The 19604-nt window shown below is 40.9% G+C and overlaps 1 protein-coding gene across 1 annotated transcript; it reads left to right on the top strand.

The window, feature by feature from the left end:
* The first annotated feature begins 595 nt into the window (after positions 1 to 595).
* On the top strand, positions 596 to 2750 carry LOC308517156 (putative ATP-dependent RNA helicase DDX5). The gene is given in 3 exon segments (XM_081088223.1): positions 596 to 1243; positions 1247 to 1284; positions 1286 to 2750. Coding segments are annotated over 3 exon segments (1833 nt in total). The 5' UTR covers positions 596 to 610; the 3' UTR covers positions 2448 to 2750.
* Positions 2751 to 19604: the final 16854 nt, after the last annotated feature.

Below are 19604 nucleotides of genomic sequence, written 5' to 3'. Positions count from 1 at the left end.
TTGGGGAAAAAGTCCTTGGATGAGGATTAACAGCAACAATGACAAAAAGACAAAACAAAACAAAAAAACTTGCCAACTTGTTGGCTAGTTAAAGATTACCTGTTCTGGTAAGAAAGATTCTAAAGACTGACAATAATAGTGAACCTTCAGGTACTAGAAAAGCTGACAAGCACATTAAATTCTAACATTCTTTTATGTTTCCTTGAATAAGGCCACCTATATGAGCTGTCTCTTTGATTTCTACATAGAGTGCTATCACAAACCAGGTCAACGAATAAACTCAATTAAGCAGATGGGTTTGCTCAGAAAAATCAGTTATAATAATTCCCTTTTTTGAACACCATCATTTTTGTGTTGAGCCCTGCCTGCCTCATAAGTAGTGATGACTTATTTTATGGACTGCACTATTCTCGGTTATCAATTAAGAACTGTTGGGGTTGACCACATTCATTTCCACCGGCCTGTAGGCGAGCAGCTCCGGCTCCTATCATCGCCGTCCTTCCGCCGCTGCCGCCCCCGCAAGGCTTCGCTATCGCCGAAGCCGCCTCCAGCGACTCGTCGCACCCGATTCTCTCCACTTCGTTCCCCGCCAACCGCAATCATTGGCGCCATGTCGGGCTATTCAAGTGACCGGGACCGCGGCCGGGATCGAGGGTTTGGTGCACCTCGATTTGGAGGAAGTAGGGCAGGGCCTCTATCAGGAAAGCAGTTTGGAAACCCTGGGGAGAAACTAGTTAAAAAGAAGTGGAATCTTGATGAGCTGCCTAAATTTGAGAAGAATTTTTACCAAGAACACCCTGATTTGGCCAGGCGCACAGCGCAAGAGGTAGAGACATACAGAAGAAGCAAGGAAATTACAGTTAGAGGACACAACTGCCCAAAGCCAGTTCTGAATTTTTATGAAGCAAACTTCCCTGCAAACATCATGGATGTGATTGCAAGACAGAACTTTACTGAACCCACTGCTATTCAAGCTCAGGGATGGCCAGTTGCCCTAAGTGGATTGGATATGGTTGGAGTAGCACAGACTGGATCTGGGAAAACATTGTCTTATTTGCTGCCTGCCATTGTCCACATCAATCATCAGCCGTTCCTAGAGAGAGGTGATGGGCCTATTTGCTTGGTGCTGGCACCAACTCGGGAACTGGCCCAGCAGGTGCAGCAAGTGGCTGCTGAATACTGTAGAGCATGCCGATTGAAGTCTACTTGCATCTATGGTGGTGCTCCCAAGGGACCACAAATATGAGATTTGGAGAGAGGTGTGGAAATCTGTATTGCAACACCTGATTGACTTTTTAGAGTGTGGAAAAACAAATCTGAGAAGAACCACCTACCTTGTCCTTGATGAAGCAGATAGAATGCTTGATATGGGTTTCGAACCCCAAATAAGAAAGATTGTGGATCAGATAAGACCTGACAGGCAAACCCTAATGTGGAGTGCAACTTGGCCAAAAGAAGTAAGACAGCTTGCTGAAGATTTCCTGAAAGACTATATTCATATAAACATTGGTGCACTGGAACTGAGTGCAAACCACAACATTCTTCAGATTGTGGATGTATGTCATGATGTAGAAAAGGATGAAAAACTTATTCGTCTGATGGAAGAGATCATGAGTGAGAAGGAGAATAAAACCATTGTCTTTGTTGAAACCAAAAGAAGATGTGATGAACTGACTAGAAAAATGAGGAGAGACGGGTGGCCTGCCATGGGTATTCATGGTGACAAGAGTCAACAGGAACGTGATTGGGTTCTAAATGAATTCAAACATGGAAAAGCTCCTATTCTGATTGCTACAGATGTGGCTTCCAGAGGGCTAGATGTGGAAGATGTGAAATTTGTCATCAATTATGACTACCCTAACTCCTCAGAGGATTATATTCATCGAATTGGAAGAACTGCTCGCAGTACCAAAACAGGCACAGCATACACTTTCTTTACACCTAATAATATAAAGCAAGTGAGCGACCTTATCTCTGTGCTTCGTGAGGCTAATCAAGCAATTAATCCCAAATTGCTTCAGTTGGTTGAAGACGGAGGTTCAGGTCGTTCCAGGGGTAGAGGAGGCATGAAGGATGACCGTCGGGACAGATACTCTGCAGGCAAAAGGGGTGGATTTAATACCTTTAGAGACAGGGAAAATTATGACAGGGGTTACTCTAGTCTGCTTAAGAGAGATTTTGGGGCAAAGACCCAGAATGGTGTTTACAGTGCTGCAAATTACACCAATGGGAGCTTTGGAAGTAATTTTGTGTCTGCTGGTATACAGACCAGTTTTAGGACTGGTAATCCAACAGGGACTTACCAGAATGGTTATGATAGCACTCAGCAATATGGAAGTAATGTTCCAAATATGCACAATGGTATGAACCAACAGGCATATGCATATCCTGCTACTGCAGCTGCACCTATGATTGGTTATCCAATGCCAACAGGATATTCTCAATAAGACTTTAGAAGTATATGTAAATGTCTGTTTTTCATAATTGCTCTTTATATTGTGTGTTATCAGACAAGATAGTTATTTAAGAAACATGGGAAATGCAGAAATGACTGCAGTGCAGCAGTAATTATGGTGCACTTTTTCGCTATTTAAGTTGGATATTTCTCTACATTCCTGAAACAATTTTTAGGTTTTTTTTTGTACTAGAAAATGCAGGCAGTGTTTTCACAAAGTAAATGTACAGTGATTTGAAATACAATGAATGAAGGCAATGCATGGCCTTCCAATAAAAAATATTTGAAGACTGAATTAAGTGGAAATTGTACTTTATTTTACATATATAATGTCATGTAAAACTGCTTAGGTGGTCTGTTGGTTTTGTGTTGTTTTTCTTTGTTTTTTTAAATAAAAAACTATCGCCAAAACCGGTTTGGCTCAGTGGATAGAGCGTCGGCTTGCGGACTGAAAGGTCCCAGGTTCGATTCCGGTCAAGGGCATGTACCTGGGTTGCGGGCACAATCCCCGGTGGGAGAGTGCAGGAGGCAGCTGATCGATGTTTCTCTCTCATCGATGTTTCTAACTCTCTATCTCTCTCCCTTCCTCTCTGTAAAAAATCAATAAAATATATTAAAAAAAATAAAAAATAAAAAAAAATAAAAAACTATCAATTTAGTTTGGGGAAGTGGGGAGATCAGAAAGCCTTTGAAGTCATCTATTTATATTGCAAGAATTAAAATGAGATTTAGGTTAATTTATAATTATAGGCTAAATTGTGTAATGGCATTCTGTCAGTACCTCCCAACATAATAAGGTGAGTCATTTAGTAGCCTAATTGTTTGAATGGTGAAATGAGATATTAAAGTAGATAGGAAATAATCAACTAACTATTGCCCCACCTTCAAACTGGTTAGTGTGGGAACATAGATGACTGTTCCTTTGGCAAAATTTATTTAATAGCTCCAAAAACTTAACTTTTTTGAAGATTATATTCATGCTCTTGTCTATTGTGAACTGGAATGTTGAGCAAAGCTAAGACCACCTTTAAAGATAAGGTTGGCAGGAGCTGTTTTAATTTGTTTTCTTAGTGCAGATTCTAGTCTTCACAGGCTCCCAGGGACTCTTAATTGCAGTCACACTGGGGAGTCATTGAATGTCTTTCCAATAATCCAGGGAACTCTACAGCACTTCAAACTAAGGTCTATTCATCTTTGAACACACAAAAAAAATCCTTATCAAAATTAATGGTTAACCAAGAGGAAGTAACATAACCAAAAGCACAGTGACTATAGTACAAGTCTTGTTAGTGTCAACATGGGTTTATTGCTAGAAAGATCCAGGAACTAGCTCTAGATTTAACTTCAGCTCACCAATATTTCTTTGTTTCACTAATAACTAGAAGTAGGTCTGATTGTCTACCCAGAAAGTGGTATATATGTTCTTTTTGCCAGGAGAGAAGTCTTAAGACATTTAAATTCTGATAATTAAACTGAGGCTTTAATTGGTGTTAATGCCTTATCTCTGAAATAGTTTGTGGAGGGGGAGGGAAGTATTTTTAGGACTAATACATTGAAAACTGATAAACCTTTAACAGTTTTCAATAGCATGGTAGGTCAAATTTGTAATGACAATTCATAAGCTTTCAGGGTAGGTTGGAATTAACATATTTTACTGTTTAATGTCTACTGTGGGCCTTTAAATTTGTAAACACTTAATTGAAATGATTGTGGGGCTGTCGGAAACATTTATCTATTTACCTTTGAAGTAAATTTTAAAAGACAGTCCACTTTTTAGCATGTGTGTTGTGTCCAGCCTGTGGTTGTCTTTAATAAATGTTTTTTTTTTCTCCCCCCCCCCCCCAAAAAAAAAGAACTGTTGGGGTTTGTTTGTTTGTTTGTTTTTTGTGGGTTTTTTTGCACAATGTCAGTTTGGATCACAATGTCATATCCTTCAAGATGAGCAGTTTACATTATCAATAGTAAAGATGACAGATTACTGGCAAAAAGGGATCCAATAGCAAGATCAATGAGACCTAACTGAGCCACAATATGGTGCTTTTCATCAGTTGTCAATTAAACTCTCAGACTTAATTGGTGCTGTGTTTAAAGTAATATATTTCTGATAAGTAATGACAATAATACACGTGATCCCAGGAGTTTCCTCTTGTGGCTTCATTTTTTCTTTCCAGTTCTCAGCCCTTTACCCTCTTCTGTCTCCTGCGGACAAATATAGCTATCTATTGTCAAAGCAGCATGTCATTTAGCTTCCAAACAGAACTGCTAGTAAATCTTTTCTGTAGAAAAAGCGTTCAGACTCTCAGATAATAGGTTCAACATTGGCTTGGAGTCCTTGTGTGGGTATCTTGAATTGACTGTTACCAAACTGTTTGCTATGCAGCAAATGTCCATAAGGCATTTTCACAGCACTCAAGAACCTTGAGGTTTTCACCTTATTTCTTCTATCTATTGCTCTAGGAGTAGGGAGAAAATCAGGTGTTACAGTTTGCTCAACAAATATTTGCTGAATGTCTGTTATGAACATTCAAGATAAGGTGGGACAGGAAGCAAAGATAAATGGAATGCCATCTCTACACAAGGAGTTTACAGTCCACAAACTCTAGGGAGAGAGACACTCAAACTCCTAACAGAGATTCTAGGGTTGCATAGAAGGATGGTGTAAAGGGGACACAGGAGACATTTGAAAAGATAGGTTCAACTGGGTCATGATTTTCAGCTAAAATGTATTAAACTATTACTGTGGGTAGGCACTGTGCTAAGCCCTTTGAGGCAAAATCTCATCTAATCCTCACAACAATTCTATGATATAGGTATCATCATCCTCACTGACAAATGAGAAAATTGAAGCTCAGAAAGGATAGGCAGCTTTGCCAAGCTAAAAAGAGGACAGAATTGACATTTACACCAGTTATGTCTAACTCCACAGGCTGTTCTCTTAGCCGCAATGCTAAGCTGTTTCCCAGGATATTAAGGTGAGAGAAAGGGGGAATAAAGATGAGGCTAAGGTTTCAAGTGAAAGCAAAAACATTGCTGGTATGTTTCCCAAGATTTAAAGTGCAGGCAGAACAACCCCCACATTCAGGTTTTATTGTGTTGGGTTAATTTGGGGCCAAGTTCAGATGGTGTAAGCTTGGTGCATGAAAAATGAATCATTTGCACTGAAAAACTAATGAATCCATTAGCTGTCATTCAGTTGATTTGGGTAAATAGAAAGCGCTTACACAAAGTCTTGTGGTTGAAAATATGTAAATCTGAAAAAAGTTACCTTGCTCATTCCTTCATTCATAACAAACACTGTATGTCAGACACTATTCTAATCATTTTATAAATAAAGATTTGTTTAGTCCTCATAACAGCCTCATGACATTGGTACTGTTTGCCTCTACTTTACAGATGAGAAAACCAAGGTGAAGAGAGATTAAGTTATTTTCTCAAGGTCTCTCCCCTCCTACGTGGTGAACTTGGTATTCAAGCCCAGGCTGATGTAGGGTAGTCTACTATCATAACCACAGCTACTGGACCCTTATTTGGAGGATAATTCCTTCTCCAGTTTCTAGAAACAACCCCTTTTTGAATTATTTCAAAGAGGAACTAGGTCAGAAGCCTAGGTTTGTCCTGCTCTGCACATGGGTATCCCATTTGGGGAATTTGACTCTTCCCTCCCTCCTTTAGCAAAGTTCTTTTATTGATTTCCTCTTGAGGAACTTTCTCTTTCCATGTTCTGTTCCCTTAAGTCAGTAAGAGGCTCTATGTGGGTTATTCCCCTATGAAGTAGGCCTGCAAGACTCAAAGCTCTGCTTGCTTTTGTCAATTCCTGCAATGTATGGAAAACCTTAGTCAAATGGCTTAGGTTCTGCTACTTGCCTTACAAATGCCTCCAATATGCTTCCAGATATTCAGTCATTGCCTGCTCCCTGGTTGGTCTTCAGTCATCATGCCCCAGACAACCTTGGCAATTTATGACCTTATATTAGATATCTTTAATGCCCATTTTTGCCTGGCATTAAACCAAATCAATTTGATGCCCTCTTGTCACTTATCACTATGCTTTCTGGACCACCTTCTGAATTGATTCTATTATCTATAACTGATTTTCTCCTCACCACTTCTTTGGTGTCTGCTCCAAAATGGGTAGATATAAGATCAGGTTTCAGACACATGTAGAGACTTCGTTGATTTTAAAATAGATTTTAAAATAAATGACATGGTGGGTGGGGTAGAACGACGAAGGGAAGAAGGGGATAGATGGAAGGAAGAAATAAAAAGGAAAGGAATGAAAGAGTGGAGAGAAGGAAGAAGGAAGGGAATTAGGAGAGAGATAGAATAGAAAGAGAGAGTGTGAGATAAAAGAGAAAAGAAAATTTGGAAAAGAGAGAAAAAGAGAATGCAAGCTTTTATAAAAAGTAAAATTAAAAATATAAAACCACAACCAGTTATTTTCAGTGGATAGTCTCACCAGACACCTAACAGAAGCAAAACCATCATCATGACCTCAAAAGTCCCACAATTAAACTTGAACAAGTTATGAAATCATTTTCCTGCAGTTAGCAAGAATGGCTTCACTTGGAGTGTTGTCACCTTATATTAGACTTCCTAGGTTCTCTCCTTCTAAAGGAGCTTTTCAGCTTTTGCTTGGATTTTAGTGACCTACTGGGAATATTTGTCTTATTGCCACTACTTTATGGTAGCAAATATTTTAGAAAATAAAGGAAATAAAAACAGCCCAAGGAATGTCTATGCAATGCTTAAACCAACAGAAAATTTGATGAAAAATTTTAAGTAGTGAAACCTATTTACGCATTCTTCAATTCATTTATTTGCTGAGCACCAGCGAGGTGCAAGAATGTACAGGTGCAATGAGATATTTCACCTGGACTCATATATGGCCCCTGCCCTCAGAGAGGTTTTAAGCTATTTTAGGATAATAGTCTTTTATACAAATAACTATGACATAGGATAAGAGGTGATAAAATGAGAATGTGATTTGGGTTCTTTTTAAAGGAAGATTGTTTTGGGCTAAAGAAATTAAGATGACATTTGAGTGAACTTGTAAGTCCCCTGAAATTGGACAGAAAATCATAACCTTACCAGGTGATGAAGCACACATGAGAATAAAGGTAGAGTTGTGGGGGAGAGAAGAACATGCTTGAGGACTAGTGGACAGATACCGTTGGGAAGACTCGCATTATATTCACTTTACTGATAGAAAATGACAGTTTCACTTTTCAGAGAAGTTAGTAGGGAAGAAAATTCAGAGGAGAAAGTGTTATTCTTTTCTAAAAATATGTTTTTATTGATTTCAGAGAGGAAAGGAGAGGGAGAGAGAGACAGAAATATCTAGATGAGAGAGAATCATTAATTGGCTGCCTCCTGCATGCCCCACACAGGGGGTCGAGCCTGCAACCAAGGACGTGCCCTGACCTGGAATCAAACCGTGTTTTACTGGTTCATAGGTCGATGTTCAACCACTGAGTCCCACCAGCTGGGCAAAAGTCCTCTTCTTAAAGATTGTTTTCAGCTTAAATTAAAACTCTGTTAGGATTTTTTTTTTTTTTTGTAGTCTGTTAGAGTTCTACATTTTCTACCTATAGTTTTTTATAGTTATACATTTTCTACCTGTTTATACTCACCACGATCATATTCTAGGATGTCTGAGAAATTTCCTGGACTCCACTACTCTGATATGAGACAAAATGATCCTTTTGTTTACCTATACAGGAGGTTGGTAAATAAGATGGGTACCTCTTCCTTTACTGAGAGCCAAGGTAATCCTGAAGTGAGAGACTTTCAGAGGCCTGAAAGGATAAAACACATTTTTGATCTTCAGAAATCTTACTCATTCACAGTAATGAGGAAGAAACTCAGAGAAAGAGACACATTCCACAATATTAATTAAGCAACAATAAGGGTTCTGTCCTAGGGATACAGAGATATGAGGGTCTTACATTGGGTGGAGAAGTCAGTTATCATTATAAACCCGCCCATGCAGGCCAGGCAAACATGTGCTCATCCAGGCACATTGGGAGAAAGAGTCAGCTGGCGGCAGCCAGGAAGGCTCTGCAGAGGAAGTGACTCTGGGCTCTTGCAGAAAATTCTGCGCCCAGAGTGATTCCCAGGCAGTCCAGGAAGGGTGCTGTGCTCTGCCTGACGTTGCCCGGGGGTCCTTCTTGGATAGGCCCACAACAGAGATGTCGCCAAACAGTGACATCTCTGAATGAGCTTGCTTTTGGTGTGGTAAACACTGATTACTTTAGCAACACTCTATTTGGTTGGCTTACCTTTTAAAACCTTTGATTATGGAGAGATTACAACATATATAAGGAAAGACAAAAGAGAATAAAGAACCTTTATGTATCTGTCATCCTGCTTCAACATCTATCAACCTATGGCCAATTTGAACTTGAAAGAAATTCACTGCTCTACTCATTCTGGGCTTATTTATTTGGAAAAAAAACCTGTTTATTCATAATATAGGTAGTTATTTCTATTATTTTGTATTCTTACCACTTCACAAAATTACTTCTTAGTATTTAAGTGAACTAGTTTATAATGGCATATTTTAATGTTTTCAAAATTCCTACTAATAAATTAAATGATCTTTAGGTACAGAAAAAATTGCAAATAATATATAAAGAAGGGATTGATTTTTTAGCGTGTCAATGCACTTTTAAATCTAATTATTGAAATACAATTTTTAAAATGGAAATTATAGAAATTAATATTGAGTCAATAAAATTTCTCCCTCATAATTATGTTCAGAAAAACATTTTCACAACACTGAATGTATATGCACTTTACCGAACAAGTTACTAGGTATAATCTAATTTAATAATAGAGAAATATGCAAATTTGTCCATTACAGAGTCACATCACCACAGGCTCAGCAGGCTGTGTCCCCGCCCTCTGCTCAGACAGCAGCAAGGCCCAGGGTAGGATAGGATACAATAGACACAGCAATGGAAAAGGGAAAGAAACTGAAAACTGCACACGGAAGGGGGTGGCAACTGAGGGGAGGTGGGGGGAGTGCAGGCAGTGTGGAGTAGGGAGCCCCACCCAGACGCCGAAGGAGGGCAGTGGTGGCCATTGGTGGGGAGGCGCCCAGAGTCGGGGATGGAGTGGAGGATGGTCCAAGGCCTTCTGGCCTCCTGCTTTGTGGCAGCAGCACATGGGGTGCTGGCCTCAGCCACCCTAGCTGGTTTGGGCATCCTGAGCAGGGAGTGGGAGCAGGATAGTGGTGGGGAAGCTGGGGAAGGGGGGCATCGAATACCTGGCCCAGGCTGAGCCCTAGGCTGGGGGTTAATGCTCCCCTCCCCAATGGAAGCTTTAAGAAGGGAAGGAGGGAGGGAAGAACTTTATAAAGGAGTCAGTAGAGAGCAGAGTTAATGAAGGAAAGAGGATGTGTGAGTGAACTGTAGGCGCTATAATGAAAATCAAGTATAGTTGTGTACTGGGGACAGATTTTAAAAGTAAGAGTCAGAAAAGAAAAAAGATAAATGATAGTGAATAATTAGGTAGGTAGATGGATATTAAAACAGTGAAAGTAAGTAGAGAAGGATGTGGATGAGAGAGAAAGAAGGAGGGGAAAAAAGTTTTAAAGGGGAGCCAATAGAGCTTAAAAGGAGAATGGGAAGAAGGAAGAAATGGGGGGGAGGGGGAGAGAGCAAAGCAGGTCCGAGGGAGGAATTGAAGAAAAAATTAAGGTGGGAAAGAAGGAAAAGGGGAGGGAGGGCAGGGGTAAAGATAAAGAAAAGAAGGAATGTGGGGAGGGAGGGAGGGAGGGTAGGAGAAAGATGAGAAGAAGGATGATGGAACAGAAGTAGGAAATAAGGAGGAAAGAAAAGTTTATAAATGATGAGTCAGTAGGAAAAAGTGTTACAATAAAGGAGAGAGAAAAATTGTGTGACAGGGAGAAGCCAATAAGGAAGTCAAATACAATTCTGTGTGAACGGGATAAGATTAAAAAAAAAAAAAAGTTAATAGGGGCAACCAGGCCAGCAGGGGAGGGCAGTCAGGGGGATCAGGCAGGCAGGCAAAGTGGTTAGGTCAGGCAGACAGGTGAGTGGTTAGGAGCCAGAGGTCCCAGATTGTGAGAGGGATGTCCAACTGCCAGGTCTGATCCCTGTGGGTGCAGGTTGGGCTAAGAGACACCCCCCCACACACATGAATTTCATGCACCAGGCCTCTAGTTAATATATAATGAACTGAACCCACTCAAAGTGTAAACTGGATGAATTTGATGGATGTATGAATAGTGAAACCATCACCATCATCAAGATATAGCACATTTCCATCACCCCAAAGTTTCCTCATACCTCTCTGTTCTATGCTTTTTTTAAAAAAAATGTTCTTGGAAAAGAATTTTTTTAATACTTTATTTTTTAGAGCAGTTTTAGAGTTCATAACAAAATGGAGAGAAAAATACAGTGATTTCCCATATAAACCTTGCCCCCACAAGTACATAACAACCCCCATTATCAACAGCCCCTCTTCTTCCAGAGTGGTACATCTACTACAATTGATGAGCCTACACTGACACATCATAATCACTCAAAGTCCGTAGCTTATGTTAGAGTTCATTCTTGGTGTTGTACAGTCTGGGGGTTTGAACAAATGTACAATGACATGTGTCCATCATCGTTGTATCATATAAAGTATTTTCACTGCTCTAAAAATCTCCTGTGCTCTGCCTATTCATTTATCCCTGATTATTCTCTATATTGTCTTCATGGTTTTAACATTTCCAGAATCACATAGTATGAAGCCTTTTCAGATTGGCTTCTTTCACTCAGTAATATGCATTTAAGTTTCCTCTGTGTCTTTTTATAGCTTGATTGCTTCCAATGGTCTTTAATAATCTAGCCTTTTCCTATCACCGCAACATTACCTCTCATCTTTTGCTGCCTCCAACTTCACTCATTAAACAACTAACAATCCTTGAATATTTCATGTTCTCTTTTGTTTTCAGGACTTTGTGGAGATTGTTCTGTATTTCTCAAATGCTATCCCCCTTCATCCACTTCATGTGTCATCACCTCCTTAGTGAAGCCTTTCCTGATATCTCAAGCCATGACTAGGCATTTCGTCCCTGCTGCTAAGCCTGTGGTAGTGTCAATCCCACTCTGCTATAACTGCCAGCTTACTTCTGCCTCCTCCAAAGAGAATGTGAGCAACTGAGAGCAGGGACTTCCCAGTGCCTTGCACAGTACCCACACATTGTGGGATGTCCAAAGAGATTTGTTGAATGAATGAAGCTGTTAATATCAATTATTAATGTAATGTCATTATTAATTTTACTAACTCTGGTACACCTATCACGGCACATGACACACATTAATCACTCAGCACATTTAACTATATTAAGCAGCGGTATTCTATTTACCATATTTTGACATATTCTAATTTCATTTGTAAAGTGATTTAATTTAATCCTATCAACCTCTTTACTATACATATGTTTTGTTATTTTCAACTAACTAAAAGGTAAAGAAACTAAGGCTCAGAAACTTTAAACATTTTTCTTGGGGTCAAATTAATGTTGGGAATTGTGTTCAAGCCCAGCTTCTCTTTCCAGTTGAAGAAAATGCATAGGTCCAAGAATAGGGGAAGAATAATATGCAGCTTTGTTACTCCCTTTCCAGTCTGCCCCTTCTCAGATATATTAAAAAACACACAACAATGTCTTTGCTACTTTTTATCAGTGAAAAATAAGAGAAAAGAAAAGGAGCCTAGCACTATAGAAACAGAACATTTATTTCCAATGCATATCTCTCAAGTCCACAGAAATGGCATGTAACTCTGAGAAGAGGCAAATTATAATTCTTGTAAGAGAAAATCTTTATATGTAGGCATTTGATGGGCCTCAGAGGTGACCAGGATAGTGATATAATATCACAGGATCTTTAGTTAGTGCATTGAACTGGAACAAGGATGAAATGGAGGATGATCGTGACTTTGTCTCCTGATTGGTAGAGCATGCTTACGTCTTAACAGTCAAGTTAGACAGGTTAGTATGTGTAGATTGATTAAGTGGTTATCAATCTGGGGCAATAAAAGTATCTCTGAATAAATATAACTCACCCAAAACATTGACTGAAATCCCATGATCAGGGAATCCAGTCAAACATTCCTTTGGACAGAGAGTTCATGTGGGAAATTCTGATAAAATCTCTCTAGGAGGCCATGTGATGGGCAGAAAAGCATTCTGGTTTTGAGGTCCACTTTCTTCCTCTGCTGATAACTTATTCTGTGAACTGAACAAGTGATTCTTGCGACATAACCAACTTGATAAAATGAGGAGCAGGACCACTGGACCGCTACATCCCATCCGCATTTCCATTGCTATGTATCTTGGTGTGATCCATGATCCTGTTGCTATTGTAGGCTGACCTGTCCCTGATCCCCATCCTCTGGGTTCCCTTACTCTAGCTCACTCTCACCAGAGCAGTGTGGACACTGAACAGCCAGCAATTGGGTAGTAGATTTGTGGAAATTCTATGAATCAGGGAAACCCTCAGTTATTTCTATTTATTTCTCTTCACTCTTGCTGGCAGGGAATTTCTGGAGGATTTTGACAGCAAGGAAGCATTGCTGGTCTTCAGCCACAGTTTTATCATCTTTAAGGGGGAATACATAATATATACTTACTAGAGTCCCAGTGCACGAATAGGTCTTCCTTCCCCTGGCTGCTGGCACCATCTTCCCTCTGGCACCCAGGACCCGGGCCTTTGGTCTGCCTTCACTCCAGCCAGAGCTGCCTTCCACCTTCAGTCCTACTGCCGCCCTCCTGTAGCTCTCTCCACCCACCACACCCCCTCTCATAGCAGGCGTCCTGCCCAGCCCCGGCCACTCCCCACCTTCGCACGCACACACACACTGCCCAGAGGTCCGGAGTGGCCGGAGCAGGGTGGAATGCCTGTGTCTTTGCCATGGGGATGATGCAAGTGTCCTGGCCTGGCCACCGCCATCTTTGTCATGTCAATTTGCATATTACCTACTTATTGGCTGTGGGTGCTGCCATCTTTGTCGCGGAGTGACAGTTAATTTGTATATTCCGTTTTTATTAGGTAGGATAAGCCTTCATTGCAGACTTCTTTTGCCTTGTCTTAAATTATAGGTGAGGTTTTAATGGGCAGTGCATTTGCAACAGTGCTTAACAGAATGCCTGGCACAATGCAGGCAGTGCAGGAAGTTACTTTCTCAACCCTAATTTTCCTTTTCCAGAGTGGGCTTCAGATCAAGTAAAACCCACATATGCATCCTTATGCTAATACTGGCCTAAACAAACATGTAGTACCAGGCTTTTGCTAGTTCTTTATGTCTGGAGAAGTAAACCAATTATATTTTCCTAAATCAACTACTTCTCAATAAATGTATGTGTGTGTGCTTCTTTTTTTTTTTTCTGTAGAACCTGATTTGTCTTCTGTGTGTGCAAGTGAGATGGCATCCAATTAGAGCTAGGGTGTGTTAACAAGAAGTTGCTTCTCACTAAGACTCACCTTTGCCTGCCCTGATCTGCAGATACCCACTTGGCCAAGGCTCTCCTTGATGCTTCCTAAACCAAGAAATCTTAAATGGCTAGGGTTAGAGGGCATGACAATGATATCAGTTTCTGTATCTGATTTCATGTGACAGTTAATTATAACATTCATTCAGAAAACAATGAAGAAAAGCGTTGTCATAGTGATGGCTGACTCTCCAAGCAGGATGCAAACCCACAATTGGTGCATCTGCCTGCACAGAGCCAAATATCAATTTGTTGGGTACACTGTAGGAATAATTGAGATTGTACTTCAGGGAGAAAAAATTTTACATGGACAGAGTTTTCTGCACTAGTACCATGTTACATTCTCTTCTATATAATGATTTCCCTCTGATTTCTGCTTCTTTTTTAAAAAAATGTAATTTTTCAAGAACTTGGTTACACTCCAAAGACCATGACAATACTGGTTCCTATTATCCAGGAGACCTTGAAGGCACTGAGGCTAGTAAGAGGGATGTCGTCCAGGTAACTGAGCATGAACGTACTAGGGCTTTATCACTTGTGCAGTTACGATAGGTCCCACTAGAGCCCCTGACTCACATGTTTGAATTAAAGAACTTTGGGGAAGCCCTGGCCTATGTTGCTCAGTGGTTAGAGTGTTGGCCCAGCACCAAAGGGTCTTGGGTTTGATTCCTGGTCAAGAGCACATACCTGGGCTTCAGGTTCAATCCCCACCCCCGGTTGGGATGCCTGCGGGAGGCAACCAATCAATGTGTCTCTCACATCATTATTTCTTTTCTCTCTTTCTCTCTCTCTCTCTCTCTCTCTCTCTCTCTCTCTCTCTCTCTCTCTCCCTCTCCCCCCCTTCCATACCTTTCACTCTCTCTAAAAATCAATGGGCAAAATATCCTTGAGTAAGGATTATTTAAAAAGCTTTGGGGAAGAAGGAACATTGGTTTCCTTACTCTTCTAATTATCCTGCCATCTCTATTTTGCCAATTTTAACATCCCAGCAGATATGCCATGAGGTAAGCTGCAGCTTCTGTCCAATCTTTATCATGGAATAGAGCAGCCGTGGGCAAACTACGGCCCGTGGGCCGGATCTGGCCCACTTGAATAAAACTATTGAAAAAAAAGACCGTACCCTTTTATGTAATGATGTTTACTTTGAATTTATATTAGTTCACACAAACACAAACACTCCATTCATGCTTTTGTTCCGGCCCTCCAGTCCAGTTTAAGAACCCATTGTGGCCCTCGAGTCAAAAAGTTTGCCCACCCCTGGAATAGAGCAATTCTCCAGAAATCCTGTCTTCTTTTTACTCTGGAAAAGCTGGGGGAAATTGAAAAGAGGTGGGTGTAATGGTTATCAGACTATATCTTTGAGCCAAGTATTATCTTAGGCACTTTTATATTTATTTCCACAGCAAGTACAAGAGGGAATTGGTCATTTTTTCAAGAATTATATTGCCTGTAAAAGGAGAAGACCAGAATATTTCCATAAACCCCTAAAACAATATTTTCCCCATGATCCCCAAGCCCAGAACTGGGCCAAGATAGTCATCTCTCTGCTGGCTCACCACGATCTCCACTCTGTCACCTGAGACTCTTAGAAGCAAATGTATTTCTCAAACAGGAGGCAGCACCAAGCCAGGGAGACAATGAGGGAGGTTCAGAGCACGGAATCAATTATTGGAACATAGTAAGAGACAGGCTGTTGCCGGAAGCCAGTCCACCCTTGCTGCTTGGCACAGTCGCTGCAGGGAAGAAACATCTGCGCAACTTATGTTTCAAAGGACCTGGCGTATATGGCATATGTTTTCTCCCCGTCTTAGTGCTATGTGTTTCAAACAGGACCACCTCCCCGAGAAAGGTTGTTTCCCCAGGTGAGGATTTTTCCCTGGAGTTAACAGGACTAAGGAAGAGAATAAATCAGTAAATCTCCTTAGTGTTACAGAAATACCATATACTACTTATGAAGAACTTGGACTAAGACTGTTGGCAATAAATTTGGGACTTGTTGGGCCCACATCCCCAGGGGTCTGCCCACCAGGGAAAGCACCAAAGCCTATACCCCTGGAGATCCACCGACACAGGACAGTCCCAGGGAAGGCAAGCAGCGGGGCTGGGAGAACATTACCTTTACTGGGTAGGATAATCTCCTTCAGTCACTTCCTTGTAGCCTATCAGTAGAGCAGTGACCTTGGAATAGCCCTTGTAATGGAAACACAGAGATTAACCTAGACAAGATTAAAATCAACAGAACTAGATAGAGACAGGATTTTTGGCTAAGGTCAGATAAGAAACAAGGAATTGTAGAACGTGACCCAAAACATACCATGATGTAATTATAGAGGCATGCTTATGGGATCAAATAGTATAAATATAGATGTAATAGGACAATAAAGAGAGAACCTGGCTATGATGACCAACTGAACACTGTCTCCGTGTCATTCCTTCTTCACAGACTCCGTCCACACCTTTTGGAACCCCTGGACCTGCTGGGGCTGGACCCCAACAGACTGTCAGATTATTCTGCACACAAAAATTTCTTCCACTTTTAAGGTGTAAGACACAAATAAATTGAAAGGCTGATGATATGAATTTTGCTTTGGGCTTTTATCTAACCTGGCTCTGTAATCTGAGGCAAGTCACTTTTCCTCACTAAAGTGTAATTTCTCCCTCTTATAAATTAAGATGGTGATATTAAGGAATTTGGGAAAGATGGTACAGTTTTGTATTCTTGTTAAATCAGCCCAAAAAGGAAATACAGCAAATAACTGATATAGCCAAACATAAATTCTACAGAAATCATGTACACTCTACCCCACAAACCCTCACATATAAGTAGAATATATATATATATATATGTGTGTGTGTGTGTGTATACACACACACACACACACACACACACATATAGGCAAGAACCATGTCATATCAAAAATGGTGTGGGAGAGGACTAAAACTGAAGAGAGGAGAGAAAGGAAAAACATAATTACATGCAAAGGACCATGAATTGGAATAGTTTCAGGTTTCTTTCAACAGCCACACCAGAAGCTAGAAGATCATGGGAAAGAGTCTTCCAAATTCTGAATGAGATGATTCCTAGCTTAGAATATCATACCCAACTAAACTATCAATCAGGTGCAAGAATAAAATAAACACATCTCCAGAGATGCGAGTTCTGAAAATTTGACCTTTTCCTGAGATTTCTGCTTTGCCAAAGGATGTACTTGATTTAAACAATGGAGAAATTTTTTAAAAGGGCATATGGATATAGAAACAGAGGGTTCAACACACCAAAGAAGTAAAGGGAGTTTGAATGATGACTAAAAAAGCAGATTATAAGGTACTATGCTTTCAGCAAAAAAGTCAAAATCAGCAGACTGGAGTACAGTAGAAGGCCTAAGAGAAATTCTTCAAAAAAAGATAATTGATGGAATAACTGATGTGTCTGAAGATCTAGACACAAGATCTGAATAGTTAGCAGAGGTTTGGAAAATTAGTGTTAACTACATAGGCAAATAAGCGAATTTAAGGGAAAAAAAAATGCAGGACAAGAAAAGTGATCAGTAAGTACTACATGATGCAGTTGCAAAGAGTGTTTACATAGTCTTGTAATAATAAACATAGACCATTGAACTAGCCCAAATTAGGGTGTAATTGTCATGAGAAGATTTGGATAGGCTGGAAGAATGTGCATATGTGATTATGAAAGAGGGAGAAAACTGAAATATCAAGAAGTAGCACTATCTGGAATAATTTAAAAAAAAAACTAGTTAAAATAGTTGAAAGGTGTTATCTCAGGAATGCCGAACCCAACGTCTACCTGACTGTAACCTCAATGGTTCCTCAAGTGAAAAGCATCCAGCTGGGCAGTCAGTCCAAAGAACCATGAAATGTAATCATAAATTTTTATTTTAAGCCACTAAGATTTGGGGTGGTTTGTTATGCAGCAATAAATAAACAGAACAGGGATGATCTACCCGAGTCCCCTGGTTTCCCTGAAAATAAAATCAAATCTGAGACGGGGTGGCTTGGCCAAGGTCTCACAACAGGGTGGTGGTTGAGTCAGGAGCAGACTCAGGCCTCCAACCTTCAGGCTATTGGTTCATCGCCAAGGTCATTTAATCTACACTAAATGCTGCCAATATTTTCTCCTTCTCTCCCCCGACTCCTCTCCTCCTTCTTGTAACTTTTTATTGTGATATTTGAAACTTACAGGAAAATTTCATGGACAGTACAAGAAACTCCCATATACTCTTCAACCAGATGCACCAGTTGTTTGAATTTTATCTCATTTGCCAATGTTCTTTTAAAGAGAACATTTTTTTCACAGGGACACTGCCCACAAAATTGATTCCCACTAGGTGGTTAGTCACTGCTCAGATCATCGGAGCAGAAATGTGAGTAGGAATGGGACCTGGGAATGAGAGGAGTGTAGGAGGAAAAGCTGTGGAGAAATGTTAATCAAGAAGAAAGGGCATAAAATGGGGAAAGCAGAATCACTCAAGACCAACTTGTCCCCATCAAGACTTTCCCCAGGAGCACGTCTTTAAACTGACCTGATGTACAGAATACATGTTGAACCTTAAGTTTGAAGGCACAGGTTTAAATCTTGCCACTAGCTGCATGACCTAGAGTGATGCTTCTGAGCTTTGGTTTTACCTTTCTTTATAAACCAGATTAAATAAGTCAATACATGTGAAAGGGCTTTGCCAATGGTACAGATTAAAGGATTTTAACCACCTGTGTCTGATAGAATCATCTGGACAGCTTGTTAAAAATTCAGATGCTATGACCCCATCTTCACAGATTTTATTTAAATAATCTGTAGTCCAGGCACTACAGATTTTAAAGGCTCCTGGATCATTTTTAATGTGCTGCCAAGGCTGAGAACTGCTGTGATAGACAACAACGCCATCATTCTTGATCTGCTGAGAATCCCAGAGCCTTTCTGACTAGACGTCCTCTGTCTCTTCCCCTTTTCCTCCTCGGCTACCACTTTCCTCACCTAAGTCAAACCTCTGAGCCTAGTGTGCTTCACCTTTATTTAATCCTCTCATTTCTGCATTGTCCAGTTCTGCATTCCTGAGAATCCATATCAGAAAGATTGCTTCCTGGAATTGCCTTGTAGATTCTCAATCTCTCTGTTGCTAATCAGAGTTTTGCCCTTGTGCAGAGGGTTTCTGGTCCTACCACAGAAGTTATCAGCTATCATTTATCTCCTCTAGCTCTTTATATAGTTAATCAGTGGCCCAGTGCAGAAAATTCGTGCACAGGAGGGTGTGTCCCTCAGCCCGGCCTGTACTCTCTCCAATCTAGGACCCCTTGGGGGATGTCCAACTGCTGGATTAGGCCCGATCCCCACCGGCAGTCGGACATTCCTCTCACAATCCGGGACTGCTGGCTCCTAACTGCTCGCCTGCTTGCCTGCCTGATTGCCCCTAACTGCTTCTGCCTGCCTGCCTGATCACCCCCAACTGCCCTCCCCTGCTGGCCTAATTGCCCCCAACTGCACTCCCCTGCAGGCCTGGTCACCCCCAACTGCCCTCCCCTGCTGGCCTGATTGCCCTCCCCTGCCGCAACCCGCCTCCTCTGCGCAAGGCTGCGGAGACGCCAGGACGGGCCTCTTTTGCACCACATGGAGCCTCATGACCCCCAAGCCTC

This window comes from Myotis nattereri (genome assembly GCF_964212035.1).
Source record: "Myotis nattereri genome assembly, chromosome: 3".
Classification (NCBI taxonomy): Eukaryota; Metazoa; Chordata; class Mammalia; order Chiroptera; family Vespertilionidae; genus Myotis; species Myotis nattereri.
This window is presented reverse-complemented; position numbering and strand designations above follow the sequence as displayed.